Raw genomic sequence first — 19228 nt, forward strand, 5'->3', positions numbered from 1 at the left:
GCTCAGCACATAAAACTTCATGGGTGTAAAGGACACTTTATTAAATGGCACTAGATACAAGCCACTGTTGCAAGAGCCATACAAGGCACTTGATTCCCAACCTGCCAGCTCAGGTCCCTTATCTAATCCTGTTCATATCCATGCATTGAGCTATTGGCAACCAGAAGGGAAAAGGAGAATACACTGTGTAAACACTCATGGCTTGCAGCAGTGCCTGTTTGGTATTCTTTTCACATTTCTGGGCAGAAAAGGTAAAATTCCGTTCAGGACCTCACTCCTCCCTCACGGAATACAAAGTCTAGTGTTCAAAGTGTTCTCCTAATGAGTTACTAATCATCTTAACTCTGTCTTTAAAATTCTCAGCACTATATCTCTCCTATTTCCATCCTAAGTCTCTAAAACTGTTTTACTGCTTAAAAAGCATTTGACTCAACATGATATGTAAAAGACCTCTCCTGTCCCAAATTTTAAAGAATTGATGATTTACACTTTTATAGGCAGAGATAGGGATCACAATCATCACAATCTCATACTCTACCTGTATTCTTTCCTTCAGCTTCTGGGAATGCTTCTTCCTCTCATTTATCTTCTGGCTTTTCTCCTCTAGGTCTGCCTCTAACTTCTTTACCTGCTGCAGCAAAAAACCTTCCTCAGTCTCTGAGATCTTCCTTTGCTCTGTTTCTCTTTGCTGACAATTCATCACTGTTTCTATCACAGACTGATGCATAGCTTTTCTCAAAGTCTCTTTTTCTCTCTCATAAGGGACTTGTAGTTTGTATGTTTTCTGAGTATTTTCTTCAGTTGCTCTCTGGTTTTTGCTCTTCAGGTTTTCCACCTCATTTATTAGAGCGTGTCCTTCCACACTGCATTTTTCACCTAAATGTACTTTTTTACCTAGATTTTCTCTTCTAGATGCTTTGCATTCATTTAGCAGTTCATCAAACTCCTGATTTAAATGTGGAAGCTTGTTTTCAAAGCCTGCATTGGTATCTACCATGTCTTTAGAGAGGACTGCCTGTGCTTGTTTCACTTCTGTTCTCAACTCCTTCTCTTCCGCCTGCTTTTTGCACAATGACAACTCTGCCAAGGCTTCTTCCTTCAATCTCTTGTGTTGTTCTACTGCAATTTCAAGGGCCTGAATATGTTTTCTCAGTAACTGTTCTTCTTCAACTTTGCTTTTACACTGGAGAATTGTTTCCCTTGTCTCAGCAAGAATATGCTGAATTTCTTCTTCATGAGCCTCTCTCAGAGCCTCTATATTGGCCTCATGTTCATCATTCTTAGTGTTTAGGGCATATATCACCTAAAGAAAAACAGAAAATTAAAGTATCTGGTGAATGGTAGCCATGCATCCAGTTACTATATTTATCAAGGTGTTAAACAATAAAAGAGAATTACTGCAATAGATCAATATTTTTTTGGTGGTGTGGTGGTTCTTTGTTTTGTTTTTCTTTCACTAGGAACAGAAGGGACAGTTTTACACTGCAAAACCTTATAGGAAAGGAAGACAATACTGTGACAGGCAATAATTTTTTCACTTTTTGTCAGAAATTTCCTTTTTATTCTTGGCAACTTGTCACTTCATGCCTGTAGTTGGATCTCTAATGCAAGGAAGGGAATCAGGTCCCTTCTTAAGCTAAATGACTTCTTATCTGTAGTCCAGTTCACCTGGCCTTCAGTGCAGGAGGGCTACCTGCCACATTGCCTTTAGCATTAGGAAGTGCTGGGGACCAGTAGTGGCAGATCTGTGCAGTGAAATCTGAGGTCTTAATATCCAGTTCATGTGGACCAAAAATCACTTTGTGATGTAAATGAAAGTAAAGTATGAAAGGTGGATTAAATTCCGCACTCCAACTAAAACACCATGGGAGATGCATTCCTGGAAGCCACATGCCTTGCAAGTTGGTTTGGTCAGGATTGTATGGTAAGCATTACTCAACTGCAAGCCTCTTTTGGCTTGATTTTGAGAAGTGTTTAGGCAATGTATTTTTTCTTTACCCCACATTTCAGTAATAGTCATAAATCTCAGAAAACAGGTTTTAGCAGATGCAAGTGCCCCTCTGATGACAAGAAGTAATTTTTCCAAACAACTGTTTTAAATCCTTTGATGTTTTATTTTCTTCCACAAAATGCAGAATAATAATTCTTTTGGCTGTAAGACAAGTTATTACCCATAGCAGGCTTCATTTGTTACCCATAACATACACCAAAGATCTCTCATGGAAGCTGGTGTACAAGCACACTACTATTGTTTTGAAAAGAAAATGCTATTAAAAGCCCAGAGTGGTCTGAAATGAAGAGTAAATGCACAGTTAAGCTTACAAGACAGTTACATATAACTGCACAACATAGTAACTGCCTTGAAAAGATATGTTTGTCTTTTCAGACCTTCATTAGGACATACAGGGACTAATCCAGTTTCTACTGGACATAGTTATCTAACTCAAGGAGAATACTCATTGTGTATTAACATGTGTGAAGGTTTTCCACTTATTTGTTTGGTTACATTTTTTTTAAGGATAAATTACTGCTCTACAAAACTAGGTTTGGAATTTGTACACAAGTTATTATAGATATATGCAGTCTGGCCTGAGCCCACAGAGGTCAATCAAAAGATTAGACAATGTTTGAGAAAATCATAGCCTTAAGTAAATAAATAAATGCAGAAAAAAGGTCACAACTAATTCTTTAATTATGCTAGAATTTTGGCCCTGTAATCTTCAAGCCTTCCTCAGGGCAAGCCTCAATTGAGAGTCCAATAAGTATCTTGACCACACTAAGTGTCACAAGCCTCTAATGTGTTGTATAAGCCCCAAAGATGGCTCCAGAACTACTGAATTTGCATATCTATGTCTAACCACACTTTGTGCTATCTGTATATGAACAACATATTGAATTTCAGTCAACCATAAATGAAAGCAAACACACAAATACATCTTGTGTGTAGTCAACTTTATCCCTGGCAGTAATGAATTAAGTAGAGAAGTCTTAAAAATCACAAATGAAAAATGTGGTCTGGATACATTTCTGGATAAATACATGACAAAAGAAAATAACAGCATTATATTCCTGAAAAATGTCAAACAAGAAGTCATTGTCTACATTTAGATATGTATATTTTTGGACCTTAGATTACAAGTTGTTAATTATTCTCTGTTATTTTTAACCACTTTTCCTTGAAATTGAAATAGTTGTAGTATACTGAGCAGTTTCCTTCACTAGCTAAAATCCCTCCATGAACAGCGATTTCTTAACTATTAGCAGTACTTCTTAACTGTTCAGGAGACAGATATAAAAACTACAAGGAGAAGATTAATTTTGCCCACATTCTATACACTGAATGACCAGTAATTAGGCTGGGCAATTCTTCAATTAACTAGGTCAGATGCTGATGATCGTATTTCTGTATTTCACTCCATCCATAAAACAAACGAACATCCACCACCTTTGTGACTCAGTCTTCCTCTCTTACTGGTTAATTTATCTAGTCAATCACCATGGCCTGTCTCATATTATTTTGCGTTCAGGCTGACAGTGGAAGCTGGGTTCCTCTACAGTCTGACTTAATCACAGAGATTTCCCCAAATCCACTAAGCATTTGACCACCACCATCACCTTAAGGGAGTTATGTAAAAGAATGGAAGAAACTGGCCTCTCTGCTCTATCTATGATTCCTACACTTCTGTTCAATAGTGGCTAGAACCACAATGAAGAACTTTAACTTGCATGACCTTAAATTTAATCTTCAAGCTTGAGTGCTGAAACTGACTCCTCGGTATCTTAGCCTTCTTAAGAGATTTAATTTTTATATGGTTGATGCTCTGTACTTCATGAAATTTAAGCTGCTCAGATTACTGAATACAGCTACTATATTCCTATTCAAGATACCTCATTTTAGACACTGGAGTTATATGGGACAAATCTGGGTCTTTATGTGTTGAAAGGAAAAATACTGAAAAATTATTTAAGCATCTGTACCTTGTGAGTGTACACACAGCTGGGTAATGTGGTATAAATCCCTTAACAGTTGTGTTGATAAACAGCTTTTTAAAAGCAGCTCTAAAACTGACCATATGACAATACAGACAGAATTTCTTTCAAATTAAAAGAGCACTTCACTGCTCTTGGAGTTGCCAGCATAATACCAATAGCTACTGCCTCCTTACAGTTCTCCAAAACCAGATGGATTGGGAAACATTGTACTGAATTTATAGCACCTGAGAGTTGTAAGGCAGATTGATATAAACACTATTACACACATACACTTGAATATTAATAGTGCGGTGAATATGAATACATCTTATTTGCCCTATTCTACCCTCCAAATGCTGTAAATATAGATGGTATTTCCTTTCTCCTCTTATTTACAGTGATATAGAACAACAAAAAGAAACCCCAGAAACATTCAACTGCACTTCATCAGTGAAAAAAAAGCTAAAGTACTCAAACCAAAAAAGATAGTTCTCTGTTCCTACAGTAGTGTTAAATACTACTCTTATAGAAACCTGACTATCATAATGAAAAAAATTCTTCTAGCAGATTGCTTTACTAGCTGAAAAAGAAGGAAGACAATTTGGTACAGAATGTGAGGAGTGAGGATGCTAAGATCATAAGTGTTCTTTTCTCAGGCCCAAGCTAGTGGACAAAAATCCTTCCTGACGGAGAAAGGGCTAGAAGTAAAAAAGAAGAAACACAAGATGAAGAAAAAGCCCCAGATGGGGATGCCAAACAGGGTTCTCCTGACAGCACTCTAAACAAAGCAGTGAAGGAGACAAGCTTTCATTTATAATTAGTTTGCTAGATGACTGGTGACTGTGTCATCTCCTTTTCACTAGCGGCAGCAGCATCTTGTCTTCACTGGCACGTGAATTTGTTTCTTTGAACTCATCTACTTCCCAAGCAGATGAGAGCAGAGTAAGGTATCTATAAACATGCCAGTCTTAAAAGGGTCTCTCTAAAAGCAAAGGGCAGAGAAATTATTACAAGTAACTTCAGTTATTTAAATGAATCCTCTATCCCTCAGCCTCCTCTGTCACTAACTCTACAGGCTAGAAAATAAAACCATCCCCCACAATTTATTAATTAATACTCTAACAAGTCTCTCTTTTTCTTTCTATCACTGAAGAAGAATGCCTTTTAATTGAGGTAATAGCCTAGGCTATGATTACCTACAGTACTCGTCCCGTTTTACACCTATGCTGATTTCAGCTGAATGATACTGCTCTAACATATGAACTCTCCTTTGCTTCCTGAAAGTTAAAGAATAATTTTATGTGTCCAAATAGTTTCAGCAACTGTTGATAACATAAACATATAAATGGGTAGTATGAGAGAAGCTTTAAAAAAATTGGCACTCCGAACATCCAAACTTCATATTGACTCCATATATGTACACCCACTTCACGCTGTTTTACCAACACTTTACAAACCAAAACAGATACTGGGTGTTTATTAACTGAATGCAGTTAATTTTCCATCTATATTCCTTATTTCTCTCCATTTTTTTTAGATGTTTATGACTCTCTTTGACTTAGTATAATCTATTAACTTTAATATGTTGTTTATTTTTACTTCCAGGTCATTACTTAATACACAAAATAATGCAAGATCTATCTCAGATCTTTGAAGCATTTGACTCCACACAACAGGATGTTCTAAAATTTTTTTACAGTTCCTGACTCATGTTGTATCTTATCTTTTTCAAAATCTTTTTCTACATAACTTAGAAATAATTTTGCAAAGCTTAAATAGCAAAAGCACTATTACTTTTTTTATTATTTTCTGTGCAATTAAGAACTAGAATAAATAAAATCAGTCAGCATGACATTTACATGAAATACATTTCTATTTCTTTGTTCTCCCTGAGGTGATTCAAATCCATCTTGAGCGTATTTATCAGGTTAAGCTGTATTAAAATATTGCCAGATGATCACATTACTTTTCAGTAAAAATTAGATTAGGTAAAATTTCTGCTTCTTAAAAACCACAGAACTAGATGAAAATACTTTAAAACATTACGCTTAAACATTGACAGTTAATGTAAATTAACATGCATATGTAGGCAAGCAGAAATGCCAAATTGTTTGATTTCAGAGTACTTTTTCTCCACATTTTGCAATCTGTCTTGGTGAAATTCCTGCATACCTGCTTAAGGTCTCAAATATCCCCACAAATCTTAGGCTATTACAGTCTTATATGAGTTCAATTCTATCTCATGAAGCTCTTTCAGATGGATGATGTGCAAAAAATAAAAAATCTGTTTGACACGAGCCACATTTTTACCTATGTCCTGTCTGTGCATTGTTGCTGTTGTAGTCCAGGAGAATTTTTAATACAGAAGTGAAGTCAACACTTCTGTGTGAATAGAAGGGGAAAAAAGGCCTTATGTCCACGTAATTCACTGATAATTTAGCTGGTTGGTTTTTTGTTACATATCTAAAACTCACGGGTCTACATCCTAGAAGTTTGATCTCTATGTTTTGCCTTCAGTGTAGATCTGTGATAGGCATAGATGAGCTCTGTTTCTTCCGAATTGACACAGACCTTATAAAGGATCATAAAGACTGAATCAAATTCTTACTATCCTGTAGTTTGCAGGTAAAAATCACATAAAGGACTTCTGAAAACTTAATAAGACTTCTTTATATATTCTAGATACTTTGCTAATTAAGAAAAGAAACCATCAGAACCCTCAGGTAGCCATGAATTAATAATGCCAATTTCTACTACTGCATGCACCAAAATTTAAGTTCTTGCTGCTGTAAGCAAATTCAACTAAAAGGTCACATGAATTCAAGAAGTGACTGGAGAAACATATTGAATAAAAATCCACTCAGAGATATTAAATGCTAAGATACTTCACCTGCCTCTGGAAAATCTCACAGATTACTGGAGGAAGTGAGAATACTTCACACAAGTGCACTAGAGGCACATCATATTCCTGTATCTCACTGGGCACAATCAGAATCAAGCTACTGCTGTCTCCAAACCCTTTGGAAGACAAATGAATACACATTAAGTAAAATGCCAAGTTTGAACCAGCACAGCAAAGTTTGAGCTCCTGTGCCCCACCGGGAGGTAGGATAAACTAACTCAGTCTTGTTACGGTACTAACTACATTCTCACACTTCCTCATGGCCTTAAGCACAAGCAAAAAAAACCCTCATATGCCTTATCTGTGTCTACTAAAAGTATAGGTTAAGTGCTCTTTGTCACCACATAAAGTCAGACTGGTTGTGTACAGGCATGAAAAACAAGTGAATTGTTACAGTGAGCCAGCTAATGTGTTTAAGATGTGACTATAAAGGTGGCAACAGAGGGAGTTCTACCTTAGTGTTACAGCTATTTTAATAAAACATAAACACTGTTTTATCTAATGAAAATGTGACTGGGGGAAAAGAACATGATACTTTGTGGAAAAAAAGTATTTTATATATAAAACACAATGCTGAAGTGTTCAAAAATCTAAAATACACAGCTTTAGAATATTTACGTGAGAACATCTTCAGCTGAGTTGGCATTGACTTCTAATCGGGGTATAATGTTACGCATTTGTAAAACATTGGCATCTACATACTGATTAAAGAAAATGTTAAGAGAGAGGTACAGTTATAGTGTCACTGAAAAGATACTTTTAAATATTACCTGCAAACAAAAGACAGATCATAAAAAAAAATAAAAATTACACAATCATAAGATTTTATTACCTACTGCCTAAAATATGCATATTAATAATATGCATAACATTTTGTATATAAACATTATCTAGGGTTCCTTGATAAAGAGACTTGAATTTATTATGTACTTTCCATTATAAAGTAGTTTTGAGTTGTTGATTACTAAGGCTGTCAGATTTTCTGCAAATTGGTATAATCAGTGACAAATTTGTACGGTAAGGAGGTAATTCCAACACAGAGATATCATTCTTATACCTTGAATTAATTTAAATGATAACTTCTATCTATTCAAATATAAGATTCTAGGTTCCTTCCTAATAAAAGTAGTGTCTTTAATACTGCTTTTGGCTAGTTCATCAACACAATTATATAACATTGCTCATATACTTAATGATCCAGAAGTTCCCTTTTAGTTTTGTAAGGAAAATATAGTGAGGACAGGTTAAGAAATCTCAGTCTGCACATTCTTGTCAGCTCATAGGCAAAGATAATGCTAGCTTTTAAATCCTGATAGAAAACTGTATTCGAAAATCATGAAAACAAATACATCATAAAGCACATGGAGTTATTGGTAGCTGATTTTATTAGTCTTGTTAGCACATAATTTATGCAGTTTTATAAAAAGTCTCTTTCTTCACCTATATAGAAATATTTTTTATACTCCTTGCCCAAAGGAAAAATATTGCTGCTCCAAAAGCATGATCCTAGTTTTTATGCTATTCTATTTTGCTTAATTTCTGTAGAATATTGAATAACTCTCTAGAGAACTGAGATCAAAAAGCCTCAAGCACACAGGAGAGCCAAGGCAGCATAATAACTAATCCACAACAGCTGAACCACTCTAAGCATTGGTTACTGAGTACTGTTAACACATCACAGTAAATAAAGTCAATAAACTTATCTTAAACTATGTGAAAAAGGCAACAAAAATCAGCTGATATGTTTATGGCAAATAAAACAGCAAAGGTTAAAAGATCTAATATATAGCCATGCTACAGACACTGGAGTGGTGTAGAAAGCCTATGTCCTCACACACATGCCAGGTCATTTGCTAATTCTTCGGTAAATTTCCACCCACTGTGTGAAAGCTCATAGAATTAATATGAGCATACATTTTTTATGCAAAAGTCAGCCATCCCTCCTTAAATAACTAAGGAAAGTGGGTTTTGCTTATCTGGCTGATTTTCCACCAAAGCTTATTATATAAAGTTCATATTTTCTACCTTGCTGACTGAGCTGAGGGGCTAAACCTTCTAATGACTGGTGGTGATAAGCAGTCAGAGTGTAACATTTTGAACTGCTCCACACAGAGTCATTCAGGAACATCTGCCTATGCTGCTGCTTCTAGAAGAGGAACACACTTGCTTCCCTTTGACATTTCTTTCCCCTGAAGGAATAAAAAGGGTTCATAAGTGCATTTTACCAGCAATTAACTTTTCCTTGCATCAGCACTCTCCTCCTTTGTTGACTCATGGTATCCAACATATACACACAAAATTCTTGCCAAACTGCTCGATTTTTTTTTTTACTAACAATCTGCTTGACCCATAATACTGCAATTTAAAACATGCTTCTTACAATAAGGCTCTCAAAATCACAATACAGAGTCAGATGAACCCCTTGGGAAAAAGAAAGGTTGGAAGGTAAAAAAAATATCCCTCAATTGGTATCCAGGAATTTATCTCTAAGAAGGAAACAGAAATGTTTTGTGGCTTAGGTAGCTCTCTGACCACCAGGTAATGTCACCTTCCCAGTTATTCATATTAGGCTTGATTCCAGAAGTGTAGTCCAGACCAGCAGATTTAGTTTGAGTCCCATTGCCAGAGGTTTGAAAAGAAGCCTGAATAACATGGATATCGAGAGCATATCTAGTTCTTGCCAGCACTTCCCGAACCACCTCGCCAATGAAAGTTGATCCACTTTCCTCAACATTCATCAAAAGTTCATTTGCATTTTTCATCCTATTTCAAATAAAAAGGACTGTCCTAAGAATCCATAAGCACATGCATATCCTGCAATAGCCAATGGTTGTTAGAAATCTGCAGCTTGAGGCACTAGGGAGTGAAACCCGAAGTGTCTTATAAAAATCACCATGCACTTTAACTCCACATTATGCTCTACAAAGAACCATCAAGCAGAAAACAGCACTCCAAGAGTCAAGCTTAAACTTCTCCATCAAACACTGAATTACTAGTACAAAGTCATACATGCTGCTTCAATCATATGAACAGATTGACTTCAAAACAAATGGGCTACAAAAAACAGTAGTTTGCTGCTTAAAGCAAACAAAACATTACTTTTGCTGCTACAGCCAAAAATGTGCAGAACAGAAAAATGCATGACTGAAGGTATGAAACCTTCCTATATCCTACCTTTCCAAAAGCAGAAATACCAGGGCAGTAGAATGGGAGCAGTTGTCAAGATCTCTGGCTCCAGATTACCTGTGGAGACTCCCTGCACCAACCAATGCCTTTACAACATAATCACCACTACATGCAACAATGGAAATCTCACCCAGTTTGGTTTCCATTGATAACTTTGCACACCCCAGCTTTGCCTTTGAGAGTAGGAGGAGAACACTACTGACTATGTAACAAAGAAACAGAATGGAAGTCAAGATCTGTATCCTACACCTAATTTACACATTTTGTATTCATCTCACCTGGCACAACACTGAGTGGATGAGTAATGAGATCATCATCTCCTCATCAATGAAAATCTAAAGTCACTGAGACAGGAAGCTGCAGCTGTGCAACAACAAACAGCATTACTGCATACTAGGTTAGAAACAAGAAAGGAAAGCACTATGAGCCATTTAAACTTAGGAGGGATTTTTATTATCATCATCCCGACTGCAATATAGCCAAGAAAACAGTGATTTGAAAGGCAGCTCTCGAAGTTCCTAGGCCAAAAATGATTACAACAAATTTTCCATATAACCATTTTTCAGCTAATCTGGTGTCATATTTTACTTCTTACTGTTTACTATTGGTTCAGATTTAGTCTACCCAGAATTCAGAAGGGAAAGTATATGATTTAAATTCCAATTCTACCGTGAGTTCTCTATAAGTGCAGTGTTATTGCAGAGAAAATTGGTTCTTAAAGGCCACATTCCAAAACAGAATTATTTGCTTTCTGGACGTATTTTTTTGAGCTCCAGACATAAATCATCTTTTTTTTCAGATGACTGAAAAGTGTCTAGAGGAGAAATTCTATTAAAAGTAAAGAAATCAACCCTCTCGCATTTTAACAGTAGAAATTTAGTAAAAAAAATTTGAAAAAACACTGCAACAAAATTTTGCAACACAGGCAAAAAGTAAGGATCATATTGTGTACAAATCCTATTTAACAAAGACAGAAACAAAGCACCTGTAAAGTAAGTATTGGTATAGTACAGTGAGTATACTCTAGCACATATAGTAGCCCTTCTGTATGTATTGATACACATGATGTACATTTATCATGAGATGAGAACGATGGGACTATAACTAGTAAGCCATTCTAACTTGAACATCTGAATGACTTCCTATTGTTTGACCTGTATTTTGTCAGTGTTTTTTTCATTGTTAAAACGTCTCTATCAACTGCAGTGAGGTTACAGGACATGTAAAAGCTATGTTAGTAAACAAGGGTAGTAAATAGGTTTTTCTCGCTGACAAAGACACATGTGTTAAAAGGTAACTGCCATCTCCTACACATTTTTTCTTATTTCTTAATATGGTGTGGGAAATACAGTGTAGCTCAGTATTTGACCAAAAGTTTAGGTACAATATACTACGCAGGTTAGTCCTGCCTCTTCTCCAACTCCTACCTTTTACGAACGTCATTTCAAGTGTCGCTACTTAGGCACATCACGGACAATTAACTACGAGTCAAAGTACTGCTGTACCGTAGTACCTCGCTTCGGCTGCAGCTTTGCAACAATATTACTCGCGAACCTATAAAATGCAAACTACTTGCCGTCTTCGTAATTCTAGGGGGGAAAACGGATACTGCCAATCCCTCCGAACAGCTCAGGGGCAAACCCGGTGTCTTCGCAGAGCTGGAGCTCTTCTCGTTATGGTCGCACGGTAATTAGAGCAGTTAACTGCTCTATCGTCTGCCATAAAGGCAGCCCCTAAGGCTGGGCTGCACCCTCGCGGGGAAATGCTTGGAAGGAAGTTTGAGCACACTGATGTTCTCAGTAGCCGCCCTAAGAGAGAAGACCCGTTTCCCTTCCCTCCTGTCAGACAGGGGCCATCAGAGGAGACAGTTCCGAGGCTTCCCCGCCGCCCCGGCCAGGGCAGCCTCACCTCCCTGGGAAGGCTGCAACAACGAGACTTACCTTAGTGAGCTGGGCAATCTTCTTGCACATTTTCACGTGCATATCCCGATTGCATTCCTCTGCCGAGCCGCTGCGAGAGGCTTTAGATCCATTGCAAGTCCCGGGCTGATGAACGTTGTTTATGCCAGAGGCCATTAGGCTTGAATTTTAATCAGGTCTGTGTGTACGCTCCGGGTAGCGCGATCCCGTCCCCGCTGCTCGCCGCCCCCGGCGCTGGAGGAACTTCAGCCCCAAACAGGGCACGCTCCAGCCGCCGCCGCTCTCCCTTCTCTGCAGATGTCCCAGTCCTTCAGCAAAACACCCAGGCGAGCAGGCAGAGAACAACATGTGCAAACATCCTGATGGGGATTTTTTTTTCCCTCCCCTTCTCTTCAAATGGTTGAGCTTCCGCCAGGAGAAGATGCCAGCGGCTGGGTGCTACAAATTTCCCAGCGGGGACACTGAGCCAGCCATACAGGCAGCAGCACAGGCATTGCCGGGGATCTGTTAGAGCATAGATCGCCTGAAGATTAAATCATGCTGCCTTCTTGGGCTGCCAGAGCATTGCAGAAGTCATCAGAGAAGGCAGTGTTGGCACCTTTCATAAGCTCTGTTATTCTGGCAATCCTCTCTTAAGACCACTTAAGTGATGAAGAAAACCTTTGCTCAGTTTTTGCTGCCACGCTGAAAAAAGAATGGAACCAAGAGGCACACGAGAACAGCTGAGCCCTGGAGCTGTGTCCAGGATCTGGTCTGCTTGCTTTATCCAAAGAGACTCAGTTCCCCTCAGTTACACTAAATGCAGTGGAAAGGTGCTTGAAGAAAACTGACAATATTGCAGTTGTTTTTTTTTTTTTTTAATGTGCACATTGTTTCAAAGAGACCAGGTCTGTACATGTAAAATAAATAAAAGGATAGAAAAGGCAGAAAAAAGGGCACAAAGAAAAAAAAAGGTAAACTATTAAGATAATGGGATTTTAAAAAAGAATGCTTCAACTGTTACATGAGAATAAACTGGTTAGTGAACACGTTTAAACAAGTCTAGAAGAGAAAGGGGAAGGAGAAGGCCAAGCAGGGTGAAATCAGAGAGGTGGAGAAAAGGAAAAGTGAGAAAGAACAGGTAAGAGAAGCCGAGAGCTGCTCAACACCCCTTTGATGTGTCACTAGCCAGTACATAAGACCCTACGGAGCAGGTCAAGGGCTCCACCTCAGCTCACACTGTCTTGCAGCCAGAGAGACTCGTGAGCCTGTTCCCTCCTCCTGCCCCATGCAGCTAAAGCAGCTTTCCAGTCTCACCTGCTGGTAATACTTGCCATCCTTCTTGGGCAAGAAGCTTCTGCTTTGCTAGTGGTGGGTTTGAAAAAAGAGCTTCCTGAGGACTATCAGAATTGGAAAGGAGGATTATGTGGTGTCGGCTAAGGGCAGGATAAAAGGAAAATGGGAAAGCCTTGATGAGGTCGAGGAGAGATAAAGCACTTTTAAGAATAACACAGAAGAAAAAGATCAGGGCAGAAGAAGAATGCCTACAGGCAGTGGGGAGAAGTAAGAAGACCTCGGGACAGGGAAACCAAACCCTTGAATTGCTGGGAGAAAAGGTGAGACTGTAAATATCCAGAGGCAGAAAGAATCTTCACTCCAGAGTGAGAGAAAATGAGGACTTAGAAATGCAATGTAGAAGAGAAAACAAAGATGATCACAGTTGCTGGGAGATTCTAAGCAGGCAAAAGAAGTTTAGCTCAGACAGAACATTAGTAAGAAAAGGTAAGAAACAGATCCCTGCACAAAGGAACACCAAAGTACAATTTCTTCACTCACTGACACAAATGTCCAAGATGCTGCTGGAACTTCTTCTGTGACTAGGGCACAGGCACATGGCATTGTCAATTGTCTGATATCTGATAAGACACTTAAATTTAACTCAGTTAATATGGTTATATCTTCTCTACACAGTCATCAATTTGAGAAAAAGTGTAGAAATTGAATTATATGTAAAATTTTGATTAAATTGGCAAGCTTATTAGGACAATCAAGAGAATAGCAAGAGCTGCACCAATATCCTAGCACCCTGTTTCCTCAGGGGAAAAAAAAGACCCCAAAATTAAGTGAAAATAGAAAGCAAATCAGGAAAATGCAAAATGTTTTAAAAGTACTCACAATAAGTTACCTGTGTTATCTCTCTACTATGTGGACAGTAAATGGCACCAAAAGTGGAAGGTTTATAGTCTTTTACTCATGTATAGTTGTTCAGCTGAAAGCAGAGGACACACTGGACCTGAAAGCACAGGTGGACAGAGACTTGAGACCCATACATGGGCACAGGCAGAGCAGAGGAGCACAGACCATCAGGGACACTGTAAATGGAATAAACCACTGAGATATCTCAAGCTGTTTTTGTATTTTGGGGGGTTAGAGGGAAAAACTTGAGGCTTTGGTACAAGATGGTGTTTTAGCAGAAAATAATTTGTCACTAGTAAAGTATTTTGAGTCCAGACAAGACTTTTCAGACAATACTTCAAACATTGGAAAAGTTTCAGTCAGATCTCATGCACCAGAAAATGCAACCACAGAACATAAATTCACGGATGACTCAAGTTCATTAGTCCCATTATTCAAAAACTCCACTTGGTTCCAATAACAGAACTTCAGCAGATAATGTCAGAGCATTTCAATGAGCATTTAACATCTTTTTTTTCTTCTCATTGATCTAGGGATCACCTATACATAAGATGACAAAGCAAGGACATCACAAACCGTAATATAAATGTGTAGTACACAAATGAAGGGTTTGTGAGAATGACATGGAACACACAGGTGTATTACAGAATGTTTATAAACTTGGGGCAGTATACAGGAAAGACAGTTTAAAATAAAAATTAGAAGTCTAAACAGAAAATACATAAACTTCTGCTTGAATTATTATTGCTGCACTAGTTTTCACTAACTATGAGAGAAGGTGGTCATGTCACTACCATCTTTCTAAAAGTCTGTGAGTAACTCTATATAGCTTTGCTGCTCAGGCGCATTAACAAATAACCTTTTTATTACAAAAGACAAATCATACATGATAAGACATACATACATACACCATTTTTGGTGCCTCCTGTTTGCTGAATATGCAGACTATATATCTTCTGAAATCTTCAGACTAGCTACTATTAAAAGAGTCACTCCCTCCCCCCGAAATGCCAAGACATAAAAAAGATATTTCTGTTGCAAATGTTTAATACCTAAGTTTGCACCTTTATTTAACACATTACAAACAGCTTTCCCAAAACAATTAATACAGCCCAATTCTTTTACTCTGTCTGAATACCAGTACTACTAAAGTCAGTGGGATTTTTTCTTTTTTAATACATGAGCACAAAGTTAAACTGGTCTCCCAGATTACACTCTACTGCTGTTTTACAGTCCAAGAAAATTTGCATTTGGAAATGGTAGAACAGTAAGTCATTAACTGTCATGTTATGTCAGAACTGAGTGGATGGGGCACTAGGCAACCTGATCTAGAGGGTGGCATCCCTGCCCATGGTGGCACTGGGCTGGGGGTTGGAACTAGACGATATTCAAGGTCCTCTCCAACCCAAACCTTCCAATGATTCTATCTTTCAAATGACAAAGCCTTATTACTAAAATTGATTTAAAACTTCTCAAGTTGGTGTATCAACAAAGGAAAATGCAATCCTAAGTAAGATTCTAATTTAATTCATAAATTTCTACCCTCATTGATTTCCACTTTCACTTTGGTCCCAGAGTAGCTTTTTGACCCCAGAATAGAGAATTCTGGAACTTTTTTTTCTTCTTAGAGGAGAAAAAAAAAAAGGAAATAAGGATAAAAAAATGTAGTCACAAGACTCGTAAGAGTTATCCTGCTCGCCTAATTCACTATCCTACTTCCAATAAAACTTGGTTTGGGATTGAACACAAGAAAAATGACAAGTATAAAGTGCTACCACTGCTACATCCTCGGCAATTACCTATGTTACATATAATTATATATTAAAATATTATATATAACTACTTTATAATTTTAATTTCTTCTCACCTCATAAAGCAAACAGGATTCCAAAACCACTAGAATTGCTGCCAATTTCCTCATTGACTGAAAACAGTAACTATTCAAAAATGTATATACAATTTTCCAGCTGACTTACAAATGCAACTTTTGCAGTAATGTGGTGAAGAAAACCTCTGATTACTACTGCATAACGATGGCCTAATTATGGATGAAACATTACTATGCTTACATTTTAAATATGGAAACTGGAACCAACAAAATGCATCAGATGTAAAAGCACTTGAACACCTAACAAATGGGCTAGCAACATCTTCCATTTCTTGTAACCTGTTTTTTATCCAGCGACCTACATCCAATATTACCACAAAGCAACTGGCATGCAGCAAGCTTGGCTTACCCAGTGCCACTGTATTTGCTCACATAACAGGATCGACAAAGGAAAGAGAAGGGATCTAGAACAGTGATTCAGAAGTAGGTCATAGCAGATAAGGTCACTACTTCCAAGGACAAGTAAGAAAGCTTTAATTAGTAGAGTGCACTTCCCTCCAGAGCCTGGAGCACCATCCAAAGTTCTGAGTTTCATCACTCTTCTCCTTTTCAGACAGAACTGTGAAACCCACCAGCTACAACCTCTGGGCCTGCACTGGTGGAGAGAGCCTTGCTCCTCTAGTCAGTCATCATATCCATCCCTCAGGAAGTAGCTGGCCCTTACTGAGCCCTGAGATTTAGCTCAGCAAAAGACTGAAAGCTCAGGGCCAAGCTGGAATGGGGCTCCTGCAGGCTGGAGACCCAGGTGAGGCTGGTCAAGGCTCATTAAGGTTGATTAGTGCAGTCAAGGCATTGAAACATAAGCTGTAAAAACTGTGACAGCAACACTTCTATCAGTCAAATAAGGTATCTGGTATCACAAAGAGATGGCCAGCATTTGTGGTCCTACTTCAGCATGTTATTTACCTACACATTAAATATCAATTTTACTAGGAATCTTTTATTTCTACATATAAATACAAAGCCCAGCAGAAATATTTAAAGCAGCTGGAAGAAATAAATCTCACATCCTAGCTGAAATCCAATTTAAGGGACTATAAGGTATTTGTCTGGAAAGATCCTCATCTGTAGACCTGAGACACAAGCAGGTACAAATGGGCTACTAAACATATATGAGTAAAAAATAATTCAGTTTGCATTATTAGTTTCACTTGAAATAAAAGTCCTGGGTTTTTAATGCCACAAGAATCACAAAGTTTTATTTGCTCTTGTCTTGCTGTTTCCATCTTCTTCTCCACAAACAGGGTCCTATTGCAGAAAAAATCTAGATGAAGTTAACTGTCCAGTAAAAATACATTAAATAGAAAAATTATTACACATTGTATTTCCCTAGAAAATATAACCTTAAAAAACACAAACTCACTGAGGATTTGCTGTTGGTTACAGTGGTTTTGTAGAGTGACTATTTTTTTAACATAAAATGAAAACTTTTAGGAAAATGTTAACATGTAAGGTTCTATGTTACTATTCTACTTGTGCATATAGAATCCCTTTCCCACTCTCTAGGAGCAGAAAGGGATTAGGCCACATCTATATGTTTTAAAAGTTAACACAAAATACAAAAGATTCGCCCTTAAAAAGCAGGTATCCATTTTAAACATACACAGATGTATGGTAGTATAATGTGTCAGGAAAAAACCCCTTTGCCTCATGTTTAAATTATTTTAAAATTTATTTTTATCTATAAAATATAATAATTTGTCTCCTGCTGCTGCCCTCCATCCTTCACATCCAGCTCTTATATCCCATAATCCTTGACACCATTGTAAGGAGAAAATAATTCTATTATTTCATTGATAAAAATCTGCTTCTTAAAGAAAACACTGGGAAAACTTAGATCTGAAACAAGACTGACCTCTAGTGTTTTGCTATTTTATGTGTTTTTATTTATTTTTCTTAGAAAAAATGACCCTTCTTCAGCACAGGTCCTGCCTATTTGACCTACTGTCATTTGATGGTTTGTCACCTGTCCTTACTAAACAGCTTTCATCACTTGAGCTACTCAGACACCTTATTTTTTTAAAGGCCAAACACGCATGGATGACAAACACCTTAAGTTCCTACTGTCCACAGCTTACTTCTATTCACATTTTTGAATATTACTATAACTCTGTAGTTACTATATGCTCAGAATGTTTCCCCTCAGCTAATCATCTGTGGCCTTGCTTCTCATTAAAAGTGTCATTAAATGCTCTTCATACATACTGTAAACAATGACACAGCTCTGGAGTTTGAGCTTAGTTATCTTTCCAGTTTTTAATGAGATTCAGAATTTATTACTAGTCTCAAGTTAAAGGATATCTGGGGAAAAAAACATCAGGTTCACAACAAATGCTTGAAAATTTGGGAAAAAAATTTCCACTAGTAAGGGATTCAGCCTGGAAGGAGCCCAGACATTCCAACAAGTCAGCTATCCATACTGTCTTTTCAGCCCCCCTCACAGCAGATACAACAGATGTTTCAGTTATTTTTTCTTACTGACACCAGCTGAGCTTTTTCGGGTTGATGCCCCACATGCTCTGGTGTAAGGTTCCTGTTTACAAAATGCGACTGTACTCATTTTCGCAGATACTCGCACCCGGAGAGGACTTTGGGAGAGCGGCTGAAGGCAGTACCACGGCTTGTCAGGCTTATTCAACTGGGGCGAGTCCAGAGAAGGGCAATGAAGCTGGTGAAGAGTCTGAAGCACAAGTACCACGAGAGCAGCTGAGGGAGCTGGCGGTGTTCAGCCTGGGGGAGGCTCAGGGGAGACCTTAGCGCTCCCTACAACTCCCTGACAAGAGGTTGTAGCCAGGTGGGGATCAGCCTCTTCTCCCAGGTAAAAAGTAACAAGACAAGAGAACATAGTCTTAAGCTGCTCCAGGGGAGGTTTAGTTCGGACATTCGGAAGGATTTCTTCCCAGAAAGGTTGATTAGACACTGGAATGGGCTGCCCAGGGAGGTGGTGGAGTCACCGTCCCTGGAGGTGTTTAAGGAAAGACTGGACGTGCCACTCAGTGCCACGGTATAGCTGACATAGTGGGCTTTGGTTGCGGGTTGGACTCGATGATCTCGGGGCTCTTTCCCAGCCTGACTAACTCTGCGTTTGTGCGAAGATGGCGACCACCTCCCACCGCCGCCTCCCGCCGCGCCCGCTAGCGGCGCGGCCACGAGCGCGCGCCCGCGTTTCTCGCGAGATCGGGAGCG

General features: G+C 38.4%; 1 protein-coding gene across 5 annotated transcripts in view; it reads right to left on the minus strand.

Annotated features, from left to right (window-relative positions):
* The window catches only part of FAM184B (family with sequence similarity 184 member B), a 39958-nt gene extending 27229 nt beyond the window's left edge, over positions 1 to 12729 (minus strand). For 2 of the 5 annotated variants that reach the window (XM_032685068.1, XM_032685067.1), the window contains exons 1-2: positions 12001 to 12729; positions 539 to 1303 (exon numbers count right to left, since the gene is read on the minus strand). In XM_032685068.1, coding sequence (XP_032540959.1) covers positions 539 to 1303; positions 12001 to 12135 — 900 coding nt within the window. In that variant the 5' untranslated portion in view covers positions 12136 to 12729. The remainder of the gene's footprint in view (positions 1 to 538; positions 1304 to 12000) is intronic. The other 3 variants (XM_032685066.1, XM_032685065.1, XM_032685069.1) reach the window with 2 other exon arrangements.
* Positions 12730 to 19228: the final 6499 nt, after the last annotated feature.

The sequence above is a fragment of the Chiroxiphia lanceolata genome, chromosome 4 (genome assembly GCF_009829145.1).
Source record: "Chiroxiphia lanceolata isolate bChiLan1 chromosome 4, bChiLan1.pri, whole genome shotgun sequence".
Lineage (NCBI taxonomy): Eukaryota > Metazoa > Chordata > Aves > Passeriformes > Pipridae > Chiroxiphia > Chiroxiphia lanceolata.